General features: G+C 39.9%; 1 protein-coding gene across 5 annotated transcripts in view; it reads left to right on the forward strand.

Moving 5' to 3' along the window:
• SSH2 (slingshot protein phosphatase 2) overlaps positions 1–16,959 on the forward strand; it is a 244,035-nt gene that overhangs the window by 206,532 nt on the left and 20,544 nt on the right. For all 5 annotated transcript variants that reach the window (XM_060082986.1, XM_060082988.1, XM_060082990.1 and 2 more), the window contains 3 exons: positions 3,330–3,423; positions 3,558–3,686; positions 13,582–13,628. In XM_060082986.1, coding sequence (XP_059938969.1) covers positions 3,330–3,423; positions 3,558–3,686; positions 13,582–13,628 — 270 coding nt within the window. The remainder of the gene's footprint in view (positions 1–3,329; positions 3,424–3,557; positions 3,687–13,581; positions 13,629–16,959) is intronic.

Raw genomic sequence — 16,959 nt, forward strand, 5'->3', positions numbered from 1 at the left:
GTTTAAAGGAGTCAGGCTGAAGTCTGACTTTCCATTATCTTTAAAGAAGCATTTCCTAAGCAAATTAATGACATAGAGAAGCTTTTAGAGGGATGTTGCTAATACTTAAGAAAACAAGATGTTTCCAGTCAATTTAGAATACCTATGTTGTTATGCTAATTTTTAACTGATTTCTGTTCAAATTTTTAAAAATATATATTGTAATTTCTGTCTTACTCAGCCCCACATTTGCCTTGTTAGGTCTGTAACATTTTTATTAAATCTCCCTGCTGTACTGCAAATGGGATAGCCTAAGGTGGAGCTGATGTTTATTTCCTTTTTAGGTCTATGTGTTGAAACTTATGTGACTATTTTGGAAATTTTTTCACACTTAGTTCCTGCTTTGGAAATTAATCAGGATGTTTATTTTGCTCTGAATTGATCTTTCTGCACTTCCAAGGTGTTCTACATCTGGGAAAGAAGAGTAGCTACTTGCTAAATGGTCTTACAAACCTTCACCTTCAGATTCCTAAAGTGATACCAAAACAATTCATGATTCTTTTTTTAAAGGCTTAATTTAGATAATAAATGCTTTTTACTAGAAAAGGTGAAATTTCTAAGAATTGTGTGAATGGAACAGTCAAAAAACACAGTGAAAGCTTTTTTGTATAGGGTATTATTGGTACGAGGACCAGTTAGTACTAGCAGCTCTAGTCCTTTCAAGATTGCACAGTAACTGGGGCTTCCCTGGTGGCGCAGCAGTTCTGAATATGCCTGCCAGTGCAGGGGACACGGGTTCAAGCCCTGGTCCAGGAAGATCCCACGTGCCATGGAGCAGCTAGGCCCATTTGCCACAACTACTGAGCCTGCACTCTAGAGCCAGCGAGCCACAACTACTGAAGCCCGCGCGCCTAGAGCCCGTGAAAAGCCACCGCAATGAGAAGCCCGCACACTGCAATGAAGAGTAGCCCCCAATCACTGCAACTAGAGAAGGCCCGCACGCAGCAACGAAGACCCAGCGCAGCCATAAATAAATAAACAAACAAATAAATAAGATTCCACAGTAACTAAAAAGATAAGGATAGTATGTATGGCTTTCAGAATCGTGGGCAGTGTTATTGATTTCATGCTTTATGACTGGTTGTTGGGTATTGGAGAAATGGATGTCTCATCTGGTTCATAAATGGACATTTTGAATCAGACTTTTCATTTTTCCTGATTTTATTAGAGAAGATTTGGAAATTACAGCACAAAAAGGAAAGAAAATGAAATTGCCCATAATCTCTCTCTATCCCTGAGCAAAAAAAAATAATAATAATAATGTAAAATGTAGTCCCTGGCACATGGTAAAGGCTCATTAAATGTTAATTCTTACTAAGTACAATATAACCACAATTTAAGATATATTTAATAAACAAATGTCTGTCTATAGAAAAAGAGACTGAGAACTGTAGGTGAGAGTATTAATAATGACTGGGATTTTCAGTGATTTTTATTTTCTTTGTGTATATATGTATTTTCCAGATTTTTCTCTAGTGAAATCAAGGGAGAAAGTATGTTTGTGTTGCAATGCCTCTTCCATTCCCTCTTCTTCCCTAAGTTGACTAGAAAAGCCTAAAAAATAATGCTGAGGTTACAGAGGAGAGTGTATGCCAAAATGGACTTAAGTGCTCTACTGTGAATAAAGTTTATATTTTGAAATCCAAGGAAGGTAGAGCAGGGAACGTAGGTGTATGGTGCCTCCAGTGTACGTCAGATGTTATGCCAGGCGCTTCATACATGGTATCTCATTTAATTCTCATAAAAACCTCATGAGGCAAATAGTATTACTGTTCACATTTTATAGAAAAGGAAACAGAGGTTCAGCAAAGGGAAGGTATTTGTTCAAGGTCATACCACTAGTAAGTAGCAGGACTGGGATTAAAACCCAGGTATGTCTGCTCCCAAACCACTCTGGCCCAACAAGTGTGAAGGATTGGGAGAAAGTCTGCTAAACTAGGGAATCGAACCGATGCACACAGGTGCTAAAATTTGTTTTTTACCAATATTTATTTTTAGTAGAAGACTGAAATGTATAATTTTCTACCATTAGCTATGTCTAGGAAAAATGGTGGGGAGCATGGTTAAGAATGTTAATCCTAGTCAAGACAGGGATGCTTTGGCCGATTGACAGGGAAATGGCAGAGGCGTTAGCTATACTCTGCAGGGTTCGTGAGACACTAAGAGTCCAAGTGGTAGGGAGCCCCAAGGTTGTGGGGTCAGAGCATCCATCTTTGGAGATTATACTGAAGCTATTTTTGCAGCCAGTGATAAGGCCGTAGGCAGCAAGGGCAGGCAGGATGCCTGAAGGCTTAGTCCATTTCCATCTCCAAATAAGGAAGTACAGGGCAGATACCTTTCTCAAGTAGGTAGGAGGGAAAGATGAGACAGAAAGTGCTCTCTGTTGGCCTCACTCAAATTCTGCATAATATGAAATAATGCTTTTAGAGAGAAGCATCTAGTTATGTTGAACCAGTATCTTTCCAGTAATTGGAGAATCAGCTTCCTAGTTTGATTTCATAGTAAAGTTCCAAGGGAAATTTTTGTTTTTAAGAGAGTCAGAAGACTATGGGAAGCAACATAATCTTGCAGGTAGAGTGTTAGGCTGGACGGAGAGTTCTGGGTCTCCTGCCAGTGAAAGTGATGGTTGGCATGTTATTTAACCTTTTAGCTGTTTATTTCCTTTATCTGTAAAATGGGGATAATAATTTCACAGAGATATTGGTGAGGGCTTTTGTGAAAAAGAAAATACTTTGGGTGGAGTACTCCAGGTAGCTAATCCTTAAAATCCATTTTGGAAGAGAATTTGCTTCATTGAAGAAGGCAGAAATCACTCTTCTCTCTTTTGCATTTTTCTAGAACCATAGCAACAAATGGTCAGCATTGGGTGGCATTTTTAAGCTACTGAAGACCCAGTTCCATAGTAGGTCACACCACTGGTCTTCCCAGTTTGGTATTCTAGCTCAGCAAGGGTACTCAGGGGTACTTGATGGGAAGTGGTCCTCCATTAAAGTATTACACTCAGTATAGCCTATTTGTCTTTTACTCCTTCTTGGATCTGTATGCGTGAATATATTTATGGGCTTTTAGACATGTACAATCTCTTCAAGTAATAATTTCTACATGTTTATATTCTATACATTCTGAAAAGAAAAATTTTAAAATATAATTTTCTTTTTCCCATGCCTTCAGAATATAAATTTAAGGGTGACAAAGGGAAGGCCTGCCAGTTTGGAAACATAATCAGATGGCACATTCATTAACTTGGTCAAAATCCTGCCTAAGAAAAATCACCATTTCTCTCTTCTCAGACCAACTGAACGTGAGCGAACAGAAAGGCTAATTAAAACCAAATTAAGGGAGATTATGATGCAGAAGGATTTGGAGAATATCACATCCAAAGAGGTAAGAGACCTTGAGTCCCCATTGTTCCAAGGCTAGAGGTAGAATGATAATAGGAGTGGGGCTAGAAATGGTGAGTGAGTGAAAGTCCAGAGGGACTTTTCAGAGATTAGTACAAAATGTCATCTCTGTTTCAGATACGAACTGAATTGGAAATGCAAATGGTGTGCAACTTGCGAGAATTCAAGGAATTTATAGATAATGAAATGATAGTGATCCTTGGTCAGATGGATAGCCCTACACAGATATTTGAGCACGTGTTCTTGGTAAGTCCTAGGGCCACTTCAAAGGGGTGTGCTGGGGCTAGTCCATACCAACTCATGGGGGCGGGGGCAATTATCAAATTTTATTATATTTAGATAAAATGTAACTTACATTAAAAACAAAGGTCATAAATACTCAAACCTCATCACTTCCTATATTTTACTACATTTTACAATTATCTGTGCTCTTAAGGTTATTTATATCTATTATATGGTGGAAATGTTACATAATGGTGTGCTTCTGCTCATCTCTTCCCAATTCCTCAGTGACATCAATTGACTATGGTGGGAAAATTTACACCGAGGAAATTGGCAAATGCTACAGATCAGGCCTTTCTTCCCCATGGGTTGTTAAAGATCTCATCTGTCCTACATAATAGAGCCACAAAGCGGACCAGTCCACAGTAGTTGTATACAGTGTATCCAAAAAGAATGATCCTTTTTGAGATCACTCTTTTAAATCTGCCAAATGGGTCTAAGATCTGATATATCTGAAGAGAGCAGAAAACTACTTTTTTTTAAAAAAAATAAATTTATTTATTTATTTGTTTTTATTTTTGGCTGTGTTGGGTCTTTGTTCTGTGCGCAGGCTTTCTCTAGTTGCAGCGAGTGGTGCACGGGCTTCTCATTGTTGTGGCTTCTCTTGTTGCAGAGCACGGGCTCTAGAGTGCAGGCTCAGTAGTTGTGGCACACAGGCTTAGTTGCTCCGTGGCATGTGGGAATCTTCCTGGGCCAGGGATCGAACCCGTGTGCCCTGCATTGGCAGGCAGATTCCCACCCACTGTGCCACCAGGGAAGCCCCCCAGAAAACTACTTATAACAAAGACTATTGGACTTTTAAAACATTTGGAACCTTGTATCTACATTTTTAGTCCCTCAATTACTTTTTTTTTTTTTTTTTTGCCGTACGCGGGCCTCTCACTGTTGTGGCCTCTCCCGTTGCGGAGCACAGGCTCCGGACGCGCAGGCTCAGCGGCCATGGCTCACGGTCCCAGTCGCTCCGCGGCATGTGGGATCTTCCCGGACCGGGGCACAAACCCGTGTCCCCTGCATCGGCAGGCGGGCTCTCAACCACTGCGCCACCAGGGGAACCCCCTCAATTACTTTTTGATCACCAACTCTTCAGTGATTTAAAATTGTTCTTCATGGTACCTGAACATTCAAGGGCTTGTAATTAGCCCAAGGAGATGTCTCTGACAGATGGATTAGGAAAGCTTCTAACATCCTAAGACCTATTTATCTCCCAAATGTTAAAGAGTTCTAGTTTTCACCTGTACATGGTAGTGGGCACAAGGATAACAAGGATAATTGAAGTCAGTGGGGAACACCAAAACCCCACTGTTATTTCCAATTCCCACATACTTCGACTAAAAATGCTAACAAGGAACTAAATCGATTGGTTTGAATTTCACTTCCTTTCTCTGGTAAGGACATTTTTGAAGTGATTAGAAGCTGGGAAACAGGAGAGAAGAGGAATAAAAATGCACAGGAACTGACTAAACTGCATCATCTCACCCTGAATATAAGAGTTTATTTCACCAAGCAGTCAGACTTCATGCCATTGAAGGCTTGTGCCCTGAATTAACTTGTTGACACTTAGGAGTATATATGCTTGTCAAGTGATTCATGGTGGTGTTTAGCTATTAAATTACTCATGAAAAGCTGTGAGCTGGGAGGGGAGCTTCTTTTCTTTACTTTAACTTGACCAATGTGTGTTGCCATTTCTTGATGTAGATCATATGGCAAAACTGTCATTGACCTTTCCATTTGTATAGCACCTGGCTTTGTTGTCTTTTGTGTGTAATTCCATGAGGGTTCACGTATTCCCTGCTCTTGTATCCTTGGAAATAATTTTTGTGTTGTGCATAGAAAACTTATGAGTCACTCATTCAAATGGACCCTGCCCCCAACTGTCTCCATGTAACATGACTAATTTTTATGAAGGGCAAGTGCCTGTAGCCAAAAATAACTCCTTTGAAAGTGACCAAAGCTTTAAACTTGCAAGTTGCTTTCCCATTGAGCTTAGATCTTAATACCTAAAAGGACATAGACATGATGAATATCAAATTCAGTCATTAACTGTTTAATTTCAGACATGCTTCCTTGTGTCTCTGATGCCACCCCCTCAAGAACTACCTTCTCCTTACCCCTTCCTCAAATGGTACTATTTTAGGACATATAAATAAATTTTAATAGTACTCTAAGCAGAAAAAACAATCCAGTTCTCCCCAAATTAGTCACTAATCAACTAGAAATGCATTTGAGTATTTGTATCACTAAATTGATCCTATTATTTCATGATTATTGGTGTAGTCTTCTGTCTTGGGTTTTTCTCTTATTACAAAAATAATTCATGTTCGTTATAGAAAATTTAGACAACTTCAGAAGACAATAAATGACATTTAATCAATACCAAGGGAGATAAGCACTATTATCTTTCATTATATAATATTGCCTTCTAGTTCTTTTTTACTTTTTTAATATGTATCTATGTACATATTTTTGAAAAAAGGAAAGTATATTCAGCTTCAGATACAATTCTGTTTTCTCTAGAATGGACATGTTCTTTGCATTGTGAATATTTTTCTTATTTGGGGAAAAAACTTTCAAACTGGAGAATCCTGAAATTTAACTCTTATCCAACAAAATAAGTGCCTGAACAGGTTGTCTAAACATCTTATTGTATTTCTTCCGTGATGGCTTCTTCCCTTTATTTGTACCACCATATCCTGTGTCCAAACCCCTGTGTCTTCTCCAGTGAGTCTGTGCTCTGCTGGCTTTCCCAGCAGTTGACACAGAAAAAGAGGTTTTATCCAAACTGTAAGTGGTGTTGTTAATTTTCTGCAAAGTCATTTCATCTTGTGCGTAGCTGCCATGCCTGGAGCGCGAGCAGATTGTGTGAAGGGATGCAGCAGGATTTCTCCCCTCCCTTTGGAAGAATGCTCGGCTTAGTAGTGCACTGCACAGAGATGTTTATTTGGAAAGGTGTCCAGCTGATATGGAGAAGAAAAGTATAGAGCGTAGTTTAAAGAAAATCTGCAGCGAGAAGCCAGGATTGATTGGTTGGAAGCCAGGGTATTTCCAGAAAAAGCAGTTCTTCCACACCCTTAAGAGTGTACTACTTCTCTAAGCTGGAAGCCTTTGCCAACCAAATCTCGTATCAACAGCTCTCCTGGAGGCTGTCCGATTTGGCTGAGAAAATGCTAGATGTGAACAGAGAGCCTTTGCAGAAAGGCAGGCAGCATTCTTAGTTAAATTAGGGAAACACAGTAATATTGGACAGGCAACCAGTAATGTTGTTTGTGAATGAGAAAGAAATCAGAATTTTACTGCTGATGGTTATCTTTTTCAAGATTTGACATTACAGGTCCTTTTAAAGTAGAGTTTTGGTTTCAAAGAAAAATTAAGTCTCATATTCATGATTTTTGCCCCTCAACTGGAGATGTGTAGCATAAACTTTTTAGAAGAAAAAGTTATCAATCCTGTGCCTGGCTGCCACAGTAAAGTGACTCACAGCATTGAGGCTGTAGGTATGGTATGATAAAGATTTGGACAGGGATACCAATCCTTGAAGATTATCTCAAGTTGTATGATCTTCGCAGAACCCCCAGTACAGTTGTCCTTCTTTGCCATAAATGTGCTGTCCTCTTCTATTTTGCTTGGAACTTTTGGACCCCAACAAGGTTATTTCCTAAGGATAACTTTTTTTTTTTTTTTTTTTTACTTCAGGCAATTTTAGTTTTCATCCCAATTTGGAACTTACAGAATTATTTCGTCTTTTTTGGGAGGTGGGGGTGGAGTATAGCCGATTAACAATGCTGTGATAGTTTCAGGTGCACAGCAAAGCAACTCAGCCATACATATACATGTATCCATTCTCCCTCAGACTCCTACATAACTTTGAGCAGAGTTAGGCCCCTGTGCTATACAGTAGGTCCTTGTTGGGTATCCATCTTAAATATAGCAGTGTGTACATATTGATCCCAAACTCCCTAACTATCCTTTCCCCCCACCCTTCCCCCCCTGGTAACCATAAGTTCATTCTCTAAGTCTATGATTCTGTTTCTGTTTTGTAAATGAGTTCATTTTTATCATTTCTTTTTAGATTCCACCTATAAGGGATATCATATATTTCTCTTTCTCTTTCTGACTTACTTCACTCAGTAAGACAATCTCTAGGTCCATCCATGTTGCTGCAAAGGGCATTATTTCATCCTTTTAATGGCTGAATAATATTCCATTGTATATATGAACCACATCTTCTTTATCCATTCCTCTGTTGATGTACATTTAGGTTGCTTCCATGTCTTGGCTATTGTAAACAGTACTGCAGTGAATACTGGGGTGCATGTACTAAGGATAACATTTTAAAAGAAATCAGTCACTTCACTCTTTGGGCCAGAGTACAGTGTAGGTGAACCAGAGTGAAAGGTGGAAGTGAACTTATTTAAAAACTATAGGAGCGGGGCTTCCCTGGTGGCGCAGTGGTTGAGAGTCCGCCTGCCGATGCAGGAGACACGGGTTTGTGCCCCGGTCTGGGAAGATCCCACATGCCGCGGAGCGGCTGGGCCTGTGAGCCATGGCCGCTGAGCCTGCGCGTCCGGAGCCTGTGCTTCGCAACGGGAGAGGCCACAACAGTGAGAGGCCCGCGTACTGCAAAAAAACAAACAAACAAACAAACTGTAGGAGCGGGACTTCCCTGGTGGTGCAGGGGTTAGGAATCTGCCTGCCAATGCAGGGGACATGGGTTCAATCCCTGGTCTGGGAAGATCCCACATGCCGCAGAGCAACTAAGCCCGTGCGCCACAACTACGGAAGCCCACATGCCTAGAGCCCATGCTCTGCAACAAGAGAAGCCATTGCAATGAGAAGCCCGCACGCAGCAACGAAGACCCAACGCGGCCAAAAATAAATAAATTTATTATTTTTTAAATGTATTACAATATAGTTTCAAGATTTCATTTTACACTTCCATACAATTAAAATATGCTTTGCATAATTACATAGAACTTATTGAAAACCGCCATGGAATTATGTCACTGCCTGAGAAGCATGGAGGCAAAAAAAAAAGAGATTGAGTCTGTTGAGGACCCAAGGGGGATAATATGCATGGCATTTGTATTGAGGACAGAAAAGTAATTACACCATGTTGATTCCAGTTCTTTCAGGCTGAACCTGAAACAGCCCTAAGCAGAGCCCAAGTCACTTTACATGGGCTTCACTGAGTCAGTAGCTGATGAGTTTAATTTATTTTGTTTCTGGATATTTGTCATTTCAGATTGTCAGTTTGAAGTTTCTCTGGACAGGTAGATGAAAACCATGGACTTTTACCATCACATCAGGGTTATTTCCATCTAGCTGTACAGAATTCACAGAGGATTTAGATTTCTAAATTAAGGAGTGAGGTGGTCACATTTCCCTGGCTCCAGTTTAGCCACTCAACCCTTATTGCTTGGCTTCTGTCTCCTTGAAAGTCCTTTTTTTTTAAAAATAATTCTTGCCTCTTTCTTTGGTATGGGAGCCAGTTTTCTAAGTTTGAGCACAGAGTCTTTAGAACCTCATATTTTTTTTAAAGCAAGTCAGATGAGCCCTGGTCTGTAGAAAAGATCAGTCATCTGTCACTTACTGACAATTTTCCTAAATGTACTTCAGCATAGCATCCTTGAGATCTCCTAGTTCAATGGCCAAATTACAGATCACTTGTAATACGAAGATAGTGCTTACATAACACTTGACAATTTTCAGAGTGCTTCATTTACTTATCTCATTTGATGATTTATTCAACAAGCATTTGTTGATCCTCTTTGTTGTGCCAGGCATGAGGCTAGATATTTGTGCAGTCTGATCTAATTCCATAAGGAGGGAGTGATGACCATATCAAGATAGATACTCATAGAAGGCCAATGGAATAAGGTTACAAAGGTGACCTCTGGATTAGACAATTAGAAGGGGTCATTAGCAAGAGTGAGGAGGGCAGAAGCCACAGTGCTGTGGGTTGAGATACCTGGGAAATGAGGAATTTTAGAAAGTGAGTATTAGATTGTATTTCTATGAATCTTGGCCATGAAAGGAAAAGGAAAAGGACAGTGTCCAGAGGAGGATTTAGGATGGAGAGAGGGTTTTCCATTTTAATATGAAAGAAATGTGAGGCAGGGGGTGGGAGGTGTTGGCTTATAAACAATAGAAACTTATTACAGTTCTGGAGAGGCTGGAAGTCTTGAGACCAGTGTGCCTGCATGGTCGGGTGAGGGCCCTCTTCCAGGTCACAGACTTCTCTTTGTATTCTTACATGGCAAAAGGAATGGGGAGAAACTTTATATTTGTAGTTTGAGGGGAAGCTATCCATTAGATTCCTAGGACTAGGGTGGGAGGAGTGTTTCATTTTACAGATAAGGAAAGTGAAGACAGAGAGGTTAAGCAGTTTGCCCAAGGTCCCCCAGTCAGAGGGGGAGTTGGGACTTGAACCTGAGTCTTGTCTTCTAAAGCTACATTCCACTTAATGCATTATTCTGAAATAGATAAATTCTTATTTTTAAATGTTTGCCTTTTCAAAAGACATGAACATATAGCTCAAAGATAGAAAATGGACCTGAAACATTGAAGAGTTGCTCACTTTTACGCTAAACAGAAATGCAAATTAAAATTACACTGAGATAACATTTCACGCTTATCAGTTTGAAAAAGATTCAAAAGCTTAACCACACATTTTGTTGGCAAGGCTATGGGGAAAGTGGCACTGTGATGTGGAGTGGGTCTGAGGATATATTGTAAAGTGAAGAAAGCAAAGAACAAAAAAAGCATATGTAGTAAAGTACTTTTGTGTAAGTCAGAAGTGGTAAGTATATATTTGCTTATATTTTTTTCAAAATACAACATAGGTAGAATAAGCCACAAACTAATAAAAATGGTTACCCATGGAGATTGAGGAGATGGGGGTGGGAGTGAGACTTCAAGTTTACTTTTTAATCAACTTTTGACTTTCAATATTATAAAAGTCTTGTATGTTCAAAAAAATGGAAAACATGGAAGAAGAAACACACCCTAAAATTGAATAAACAGGAGCAAATGAACCCAAATATGTATCAAATTGATAACCTCACAGAAAGAAATTAATTCAAATAACTTAAGCATAATACTCTAATTGTACTCCTTAGTGGGATATAATAAGGAAAAAAAAAGAAATGCAAAGAAAATTTGAACTTAATATTTTTGTTATTGGTTTTGGTATTGGTGTAATAATGTTAAAACTATTTTGTAAGTAGAATAAATGAGTTGTTGGGAACCAAAGTTCTCACCGTGGAGTAAGGAGATATATAAACAGTGTGGGAGAGGCAAGAAAGAAAGGAAGAACCTTGTGGTATTGAATTAATTTCAGTTGAAGGTAAAAATATAAACTCAGGATTTTTTTAGAAATATTTCCTAGATCTGACCACTGAAAAGTTTTAGAAACAATGACACCCAGTAGTTAGGAGCATACCTAATTAATGCCCAGATCTTGGTTACAAAATATCATTCTTCACTAAAAGAAACCAGGGCTTCTTGGGGAACTGGCTGATTCTACTCACAAAGTGAATCCGGAACAACTTTCTGTACCACAAAGCATGGATGCGCTCAAAGACTAATGGAATCATATCAAAAGGAACCTGTTTGAAGAGATTCCCACCGGCCAAGTTCCGGACAATCTGCATGTCCCCAAAAAAAGATGGTAATGGATTATAACGTTCTAAATACAAAAAGAATTCAAGAGTCCATAGTGACACTTCAGTAAAGGGTGTGATGATGATTAGGTGAGACTCTTTTACAGAAGGATGCCAGCCAACTTGCAGAAGGAATGATGGAATTAGAAAGTTACCGTTTTGTAACCTCCAGTAGAGTAATTCATTTGGGCAAGATCGGCAATTGATGCTGAAATCCTAGGTCAAAAAGATTACTTTGGCTTTCACATGGCTTCAAAGATTACTATAGACTACTAATTAATTTCAAAGGAACCTTTACAATAGAGGGATGTGGCAGACACAAAGGTATCTACCAAGAATTCAAACTCAGCCTGACAAATAATGGGACAAACTGACATCATGTGCCTCATGATTTGATGCAGTACAAAGTACACAATATCTCCCTTGTAATATTCTTTTTTTATTTTATTTATTTATTTTTGGCTGTGTTGGGTCTCCGTTGCTGTGCGCGAGCTTTTTCTAGTTGCGGTGAGCAGGGGCTACTCTTCTTTGTGGTGCGCGGGCTTCTCATTGCGGTGGCTTCTCCTGTTACAGAGCACGGGCTCTAGGGCACATGGGCTTCAGCAGTTGTGGCACACAGGTTCTAGAGCGCAGGCTCAGTAGTTGTGGCGCATGGGCTTAGTTGCTCCGCGGCATATGGGATCTTCCCAGACCAGGGCTTGAACCCGTGTCCCCTGCATTGGCAGGCGGATTCTCAACCACTGCACCACCAGGGAAGCCCTCCCTTGTCATATTCTTGCCAGGAATGTTTGACCTGAATCTAATCATCAGGAAACAGTCAGATAAATCCAGGTTGTGGGGAGCTCTCCAGTATTACAGACCTGTAGTCTACAAAAATGTCAGTATCATGAAAGGCAAAATAAGTAAAGGCACAGGGGTGGACTGTTCTAGATTAAAGACATGGCAACTAAATGCACAGTATGATTCTTTTTTTTTTTTTTTTTTTTTTTTTTTTTTTTTTTTTTTTGCTGTACGCGGGCCTCTCACTGCTGTGGCCTCTCCCGTTGCGGAGCACAGGCTCCGGACACACAGGTTCCGCGGCCATGGCTCGCGGGCCCAGCCGCTCCGCGGCATGTGGGATCCTCCGGGATCGGGGCACGAACCTGTGTCCCCTGCATCGGCAGGTGGACTCTCAACCACTGCACCACCAGGGAAGCCCCAGTATGATTCTTGATTGAATGAATATAAAGGACATTTTGAGGGCAATTTCTAAAATTCAAATACAGATGATGTATTAGATTATTATTGTATTCATGTTATCTTTCTTGGTTGCAAAAATGGAATTATATAGGAGAATATTCTTGTTCTTAAATGATACATGATCAAGTATTGAAGTGTCATGATGCTCAAGTTACTTAAATGGTTCAGGTAAAAAAAAAGTATGATGTATATCGAAAGAAAGGGAAGGAGAGCAAGAAAGCAAATATGGCAAAATATTAACAATTGATGTATCTTGCAGATAATCTATAGAAACATTTTCCTTTAAATTTTGCACATCATGTTTCTCTCATTTGTTTGACTATTTCACTCTCTCCCCCTACAGACATACACACACACTGTGCCATCCCAACTTCTTAGATGCAACATAATGCACTAGGAAAAGTGTGGGTTTTAAAATGAAACCCAGTTTTAATTCATAATAATGCTACTTTGTTCATTTAAGAATATCTGCGAGGTGCCAGGCACTGTGCAGGAGTTTCCTTAGAGAACAAGAGACCTGGTTGCTGCCCTCAAGAAGCTTGTATTATAGTGGAGGAGAAAGGTAGTAAATAAGCACATAAATAAATATACAAGTAAAAATAGTGATGCATGCTATTGATAAAATAGACTACTATAAACAAGAGTGGCAGACTACATTTAACTTAGATTGGAGAATGGTCAAAGAAACCTTTCCAGCAATGTGATCTTGAGCAGATATTATCTGAATTCTATAAGGGTTGGTTTTCATATCTCTAAAAAATGAAGGTAACTTTCTTACTCTATCATTTGTGGAAACTGAATGTGATAGCATATAAAGTACCTGGCACGTAGAGAGGAAACTTGGTAGATGTTATTGGCCTTCTTTTTAGAAACTCTGTTTCTTCGCTCACAGGACTCCTTTTCAAGTATTGTATTTGGTTCATTGGCTAATACTCTCTAACCTTGTCTTTTTGGTTCCACAGGGCTCGGAATGGAATGCCTCTAACTTAGAGGATTTACAGAACCGAGGGTAAGCACACAGAGCAATTGCTGACACCCCCATGTCGCAAAAATCACTGTTTTATCTTTACATTTTCCTGTCAGAGAGGTGTCAGTGAGTAACTTTAAGCTTAAGAGTTGCTTCCAGTTGATTCTTACTGGGTATAATTTAATAAAAATTAAAATGGCTATTCTCCCACTGTTTCATCCCCTCTGAAGAAAGATCAACTGTTTCAGTGGAAAGGCTTTCAAAAACAAATGTGCAAGCCTTTCATGCTGTTTAAAACCAAATCTAGTTATTGACTCCCTTTTTTTTTTTTTTTTAAAGAGCAGTTTAAGGTTCACAGCAAAATTGAGGGGAAGGTAAAGAGAGTTCTCATATACTCCCTGCCCCACACATGCATAGTCTCCCCCATTCTCAACATCCCCACCAGAGAGGTACATTTTTTTACAACTGATGAACCTACATTGACACCTCGTAATCATCTGAAGTCCATAGTTCACATTACAGTTCACTCTTGGTGCTGTACGTTCTATGGCTTTGGACAAATGTGTAATGACCATGTGTCCATCACGATGGCATCATACAGAGTATTTTCAGTGCCCTAAAAATCCTCTGTGCTCTGTCCATTTATTCCCCACCCCCACCCCCTGGCAACCACTGATCTTTTTCCTGTCTCTCTAGACTTTGGTTCCTATTTTTATGTAAGAGTACACAGAACTGCATATGCTGGGTTCACAGGTCTTTGAGCAACTTCTGTAGACCAAGCACAGTGCTAGATGCTAGGGATCCAAAGAAAAATAAGACTCAGTTCCTATCCTTTTATAGTAAGGTGCATGAAGACTAAGTAGGTTATAAATATAAAAGAGACAGTGTAAAATTGAATAAAAAGACTGACCTTGTAGTAAGAAATGTGTTCCTAAGCAGCATGGTTATGAGTTTGATTGAAGCAACTGAGACCACAGTGACCATTCAGCAAGCAAAAAGCTGCCATTTTCCCTTTTCACTTCTTAGCTAATGCCTAAATCTTTCATTGAACTCGGCCTTAGGAGGACAGATCATTCCAATAAGAGAAGAGAAAATCATGTCTGGAAATTGGCCATTCTAACTCTTCATTTTGGACAGAGATAAGACCTACTGAGACTCGAGAGATAGTGATGACTCCCTGACTGGTTGCTGGCTGCCTGTTTTCTCAGCTACAAGTCAGCCTTCTGGTTATCTTTAACGTCATTAGACGCATACTTCCTACTTTTCCCTCAGAAGAAAGGAAGCCAAGTGATTATACAAAGAGTTCTTGGGGCGGGGGCGGGGATGGAAATCTGGTTACTTAATCTTAAGGTATGAAATTAAATAGAACTTGGAAAATTTAAGTTGATAAGGATTGAATCAGAAGTTCTTGAAAGCAGAGACCATATCTTAGTTTGTGTGAAACATACCTAGCTCAGAGCCTTATATCAAAAGGGTGCCCGGTAAATGTGAAGGAATGGTAGAAAAATTGACAGAATGTGACCTGCAGGAAACTAGCACCTGATACAGTGTTTAATATGAAATCTGAGATTTGATAGAGCACTGCCTGCCAAATGCATTAGAATCACGTCATGCATATATTCACTTTGACTTTTTTTTTTTTTTTTTTTTTTTTTTTTTTTTCTTTTTGCGGTATGTGGGCCTCTCACTGTTGTGGCCTCTCCCGTTGCGGAGCACAGGCTCCGGACGCGCAGGCCCAGCGGCCATGGCTCACGGGCCCAGCCGCTCCGCGGCATATGGGATCCTCCCAGCCCGGGGCACGAACCCGTATCCCCTGCATCGGCAGGCGGACTCTTAACCACTGCGCCACCAGGGAGGCCCCTCACTTTGACTTTTGACTTATATCCCCAGCTGGAGATGAGACCTATTTATCTCATTTACTACTTACAATGCTAAATTATAGGACACAGAAAAAAGACAAGTATGGTTAGATGCTCAGACATCTACTTAGATCTTGTTTCTTAAATTCACTGGTGCTTAAACTTTAATGGAAGAAGAAGGATTTCCCAGGTGGCACAGTGGTTAAGAATCCACCTGCCAATGCAGGGGACATGGGTTCCAGCCCTGGTCCGGGAAGATCCCACCTGCCGTGGAGCAACTAAACTAAGCCCGTGCACCACAACTACTGAGCCTGCGCTCTAGAGCCCACAAGCCACAACTGCTGAACCTGCGTGCCACAACTACTGAAACCCACGCGCCTAGAGCCCATGCTCTGCAACGAGAAGCCACTGCAATGAGAAGCCCTTGCACCGCAACGAAGAGTGTCCCCTGCTTGCCGCAACTGGAGAAAGCCCGTGAGCAGCAACGAAGACCCAACACAGCCAAAAATAAATAAATAAAAATTAAATAAATTTATTTAAAAAAAAAAAAAACTTCAATGGATCAAGAATTATATAGTTCAGGGATCTGTACACAAAACATGTATATTGCCCCCTGTGGATGATTTAAGGGATTTTTCAAGTGTAATTTTGACAATAAGGCCATTTTCTCCCAATCCACTGACTTTAGAACTCCAAGTAAAATGCTGTTTCTTACAAAGCATTGTAAGGAATAGCTTACAGTGAAGTGTAAGAATGACAAAGAAGTTTCAAGGAGTGCCATTTCCAATTGGTAGTGGCTGACTAGACTTCTGTAATGAAAAAGATTGGGAAACCCTGTCCTGCTATAATCCATTACTGAAGTATGGGATTGTGGATGGGAAGGTTGTTGTTCATTTTTATTTTAAATGAAATAAGAGGAAGTGTGCTTGCCTTTTTTTTCTGACAGTTTTGAGATATAATTCACATATATCGTTCACCCTTTTAAAATGTGTACTTCAGTGGTTTTTAGTATATTCACAGAGCTGTGCAACAATCAATTCAGAACATTTTTTTCCAACCCAAAAGGAAAGCCTGTACCCTTTAGCAGTCACTCCCATTTCCCTTCCTCCCTTCAGCTCCTAGAAACTACTAGCCTACTTTCTGTCTCTATAGATTTGCCTATTCTGGACATTTCATTTATATGAAATTATACAATATGTAGTCTTTTAAGCATGGTTTATTTCACTTAACATTGTATTTTCAAGGTTTATCAATGTTGTACCATGTATTAGTACTTCATTCCTTTTATATTGCCAAATAGTATTCCATTATATGGAGATATATATACACACCACATTTTATTTGCCCATTCATCATTTGATGGGCCTTTGGGTTGTTTCCACTTTTTGGCTATTACGAATACTCTTACGACCATTCATGTATGAATCTTTGGGTGGACATATGTTGTCATTTCTCTTCAGTTTATGCCTAGGAGAGGACTTACGGGGTCATATGGTGGTAACCTTTTGGGGAAC

Source organism: Mesoplodon densirostris, chromosome 18 (assembly GCF_025265405.1).
Source record: "Mesoplodon densirostris isolate mMesDen1 chromosome 18, mMesDen1 primary haplotype, whole genome shotgun sequence".
NCBI lineage: Eukaryota > Metazoa > Chordata > Mammalia > Artiodactyla > Ziphiidae > Mesoplodon > Mesoplodon densirostris.